We start from the raw sequence: 4,245 nt of genomic DNA, 5'->3' as shown, positions 1-4,245 counted from the left end.
ACGTATATTTCGCGACGGAACTCACCGAACACCCAAATCAAAAGGTGTGTTCGACTTAAAGCTGCACTGCGCAGAGCGATCAGTGTTTGACATCAAAGCACCCATTCACTGATCGGTCTGCTCAGCGCCGCTTTAAGTCGAACACACCTAATGCCGTCTGCTGGACTAAGCGCGCTCATTGCTGCGTGTACTTATGATTTTATTTTCACTACCTGCGAACTCACGAAGAGCTCATAAAAGGCACTTTACCTCCTCGTTGCTCCACGTTTGCCCTCTGCTCATTTTGTTTGGGATACACCGCTCGTTCTGCGTCGTCAAATCATGTCGCATTGCGTCGCATTGTCATTACTTCCTGTTTTTGGTTTGTTTATAAGTATTTGGTCCGTGTTGCGTTCATATTTCATTTGAACCGCACCAGAGTTCGTCTGGAAGCGGACCGAGACCCATCTTTTTAGCGGTCTCGGTCCGCTGGTGCGCACCAGGTTTCGGATGGCAGTGTCCACACTGTATTCACACCAGGAAAGTCCGCTAGTTCACTTGCTTTGGTCCGGACCAAATACAATGTTGATTTTTTTTGTTTTGTGTGGTTCGCTTTCACACTGCCCTTTCGAACCAAACAAGACAGGTGTGAATACACCCAATGAACCGCACTAACAGATCAATCGCACCAGGGTTTGTTTTAATCGAACCAAACATGACAAGTGTGAACACACACTGAGAGCGAGAGAACCGGTGTTCAGCCGTACATATGGGAAGCCAAACACACTGAAAGTGGGACAAAACAGCGCGATGTTAAAGAGCTCGCTGCCGTGCGACCGACTCGACAGCGCAGGGAGGATGTGTTTGCTAGTGCCACCGAACTAACAGCGCCGCGCTAACTAATCTTACCAGCATGACGCTGATCAATTCAAATACTTCAATAACATACACACACACAAATACGGTTAAAACGTTAGCTAAGCACTATAACGACATTCACAGTGCAGTCTGGAGTGAAATGATTTGCGCAGACATATAACGTTACGTATTTAGGTAGATTTTGAGGCGCATTACCTTCAAAAACAAAAGTAATCCACTGAGTCCTCAGTGGCTCAGATGTTGGGAGAAAATGAAGACTCTTATGTTCAGTCTTGCAGCCAAACACAGAACACCGGAATTGCTTACTAGACGTTGACATTACAGCTTCTCGAGCGCGGAGAAAATGGAGGACAGTGTACAACCAAACACAACTCGCTGAGGGCGGAAACTACGGTAATGCAGGACTGTCAGTCAGCGGCTGTGGGCGGGGCCTAAACATTGTGACGTCACCAAGCGGCAACCTTCCGGTCTCTCTCGTGAAAACAACACGGAAGTGACTAAAACTGCAATTCATCGACTGGCCGCTAGAGGCTGGCTCCAAAAGGGAGTCAGTCCTATAGACTCCCCATGTTAAAATGCCCAACTTTACAGCAGAAAAAAATATGTTTACAGCCTGGTACAAAAAGTGGTTTTGGTCTATATAGCTAATTTTTCCCTTCATGACAACTGTGAGGGGGGTGAATTTTTTTATAATTCATCAGTTTAAATTATATTAAGCCTTAAAGTTCAGCATAATTAAGGGCGTGGCCACTTCAGTAAGGCTTCAAAAACACTCTTCGGAAACCTACGGGTGACGTCACGGACACTATGTCCATGTTTTTATACAGTCTATGGACGTCACAATGCTAAGAGAATCAAAACGGCATGCCTAATGAAACTGGTTTGGTTTAATAGGAATTAAAAAATAAAGGGTGGGTGGATTTTATCATTCTAGGTTGGTTGTGTTCACACACTGCCAACACACATTTATGTCCAAACACCATGTAAAAGTGGATTTTGCATAATATGTGCCCTTTAATAGATGCTGTAAAAATATATTGCTCAGTTAATTCATGCATTAACTAATGTTAACAAATGAGACCTTATTGTAAAGTGTTGCCAATGTTTTTTTTTATGTTGTACATTTTTAGGCCTCTAATGTACAATCCCTGATGTCTCACTTTAACTCACTGGCTGGCGAAAGTTTGTTTTCCCAACCTGCTCCGAACAATCAATTCAGCAGCGCCGGGAATCATGACCAGAATCCAGTGTTGATCCCCAAGCTGGCGAAACTTAAACCTGTGGACATGAATAAAGACGCAGGCTCCAGGCCTAAACCACTCATGGTCAAACCCAACTTCATGGTTAACTCTATGGAGGCTAGATTCAATCCTCCAGTTTCTAACAACAAGACCAATGGTGACTCGAGAAGTGATGCTGTAGGAGTGAAGCTGCCCAATAGAGGAAAACAGGAGAACGCTTTTACACAAGCCCCCACTGGAGCCGGATTCCAGATTCCTGCCAAACTGCCTATTATGCAGAAACCTGTTCTCCATGAAAAGATCTCTGCAGCACCGGGAACCGCTACTGGTGATTTGTCAGTGCCGAAAAAGAAGTCTCTTCCCAGTGTGTTTGCTTTAGGAAAATGTCCTGCCAAACCACAGAGACCTCCACATGTTAACCTCAGCAAGTTCAGAGGGAACGGTAAGATACGGACCTCAATGATGAAGCTCATTTAAGATAAACTGATGTGTTTTTATTCAGAGAAAGATTCAGTTCATTCTTTTTAGATGTCTGAAATAATGTGAATTTACACCCACAATACCAGTAAGATTTTGGACACATTACTGTTAAAAAAATTGGGGTCAGAAAGATTTATTTTTAGTGTTTTTGAAAGAAGTCTCTAATGCTCACCAGGGCTGCATTTATTTGGTCAAAAATACAGTAAAAACAGTAACATTGTGAAATATTACAATTTATAATAACGGTTTTCTATTTGAATTAATTTTAAAATGTAATTTATTTCTGTGATCAAAGCTGAATTTTCAGCATCATTACTCCAGTCTTCAGTGTCACATGATCCTTCAGAAATCATTCTAATATACTGATTTGCTCTTCAAGAAACATTTCTTATTATTATCAATGTTGAAACGTGTGCTGCTTAATATTTTTGTGGAAACTGTGATATGTTTTTTCAGGATTCTTTGATGAATAAAAAGTTCAACAGCACTTACTTGAAATATAAATCTTTTGTAAAATTATAAAAGGCTTTACTGAATTTTTTTATCAATTTAATGCAAATAAAAATATTAATTTGATAAAAAATAAAATCTTACTGGCCCTAAACTTTTAAACGGTAGTTTAAATCACTTAAAATGTTGAAATATTGCATTAAATAACTAAATATTAAAACAAATGTCATTTATTTTAAGAAAAGAGAGAAGTTTAAAATTATTTTAGAATGATGAAACAATAATAATAATAATAATAAAAAATAGAAGTAAAAAAAAACATAAATTATATATTGCATAATGAAAATGAATCCTATAGTAGAACCATTTTTGCATTATAACGTTATTTTCACAGTAATGAAGCACATTTTCTCTGGTTCTGGTGGTTTGATGTGTTGTTACCTAATGGCATTCATAAAGTGTGTCCAAAAACTTTCTGGGCCAATTGTATTCTGGTCTAAACATCCAAAAGGTATTTCCCCTGAACCAAAGTATTTACTTTAAGTAATTTTCAACAAACTTGTGAAGCAGTACCCTAGCATCATACTAGCACATTTTGCACAGGCAAATGCTGCTCACGTTTTCTTCAGAAAATGTAGTTGGTTAGTATTTAGCAAAGGCTGCATATCAATTGGGCTCAAATTTTAATATGATTAATGAAGAAAACAAAATAGAAAAACAAGGAAAACTCACTTAAAATTCTGCTAATGGAACACTCTCCTCTACACAGGCCAGAGGAAAACAAAGAACAGAAAGAAGAAAAGACGACAAAAGAATCAAAGGAACTCAAGAAAAATTATTTTATTTCATTATATTATTTATCTCACAAAACCTGTCAAGAACACATCTGGAGACACATTTCTCCTCAAAATTGATATTATATTTCACATAAGTAGAAGATTTATTTTAGGATTATGACATTATTTTTTGACATATTTTTATTTATTTATTTGTATATCATTTTCCTTCATGATCATAGTGGTACTTGTTTTACTGGCTTTTATTTATGATGATATAAATAAGTTTATGCTGATTTTTTTTTAAATCATTATATTGCAAAATGACAATTTGGAAGGGAATTGCACTTAATAGTCATTAAAATACATACACATATGTGACCCTGGACCACAAAACCAGTCTTAAGTCGCTGGGGTATATTTGTAGCAATAGCCAAAAA

At 38.0% G+C, this 4,245-nt stretch overlaps 1 protein-coding gene across 1 annotated transcript in view; it reads left to right on the top strand.

Annotated features, from left to right (window-relative positions):
- LOC107750297 (FYN-binding protein) overlaps positions 1–4,245 on the top strand; it is a 14,455-nt gene that overhangs the window by 3,158 nt on the left and 7,052 nt on the right. Inside the window, exons 2-3 of the mRNA XM_016565615.1 lie at positions 1,989–2,541; positions 2,628–2,629. Of these exons, the coding sequence (XP_016421101.1) occupies positions 2,010–2,541; positions 2,628–2,629 (534 nt within the window). The 5' untranslated portion in view covers positions 1,989–2,009. The remainder of the gene's footprint in view (positions 1–1,988; positions 2,542–2,627; positions 2,630–4,245) is intronic.

This window comes from Sinocyclocheilus rhinocerous, unplaced genomic scaffold (genome assembly GCF_001515625.1).
Source record: "Sinocyclocheilus rhinocerous isolate Xijiao unplaced genomic scaffold, SAMN03320098_v1.1 scaffold181, whole genome shotgun sequence".
Taxonomy (NCBI): Eukaryota; Metazoa; Chordata; class Actinopteri; order Cypriniformes; family Cyprinidae; genus Sinocyclocheilus; species Sinocyclocheilus rhinocerous.
This window is presented reverse-complemented; position numbering and strand designations above follow the sequence as displayed.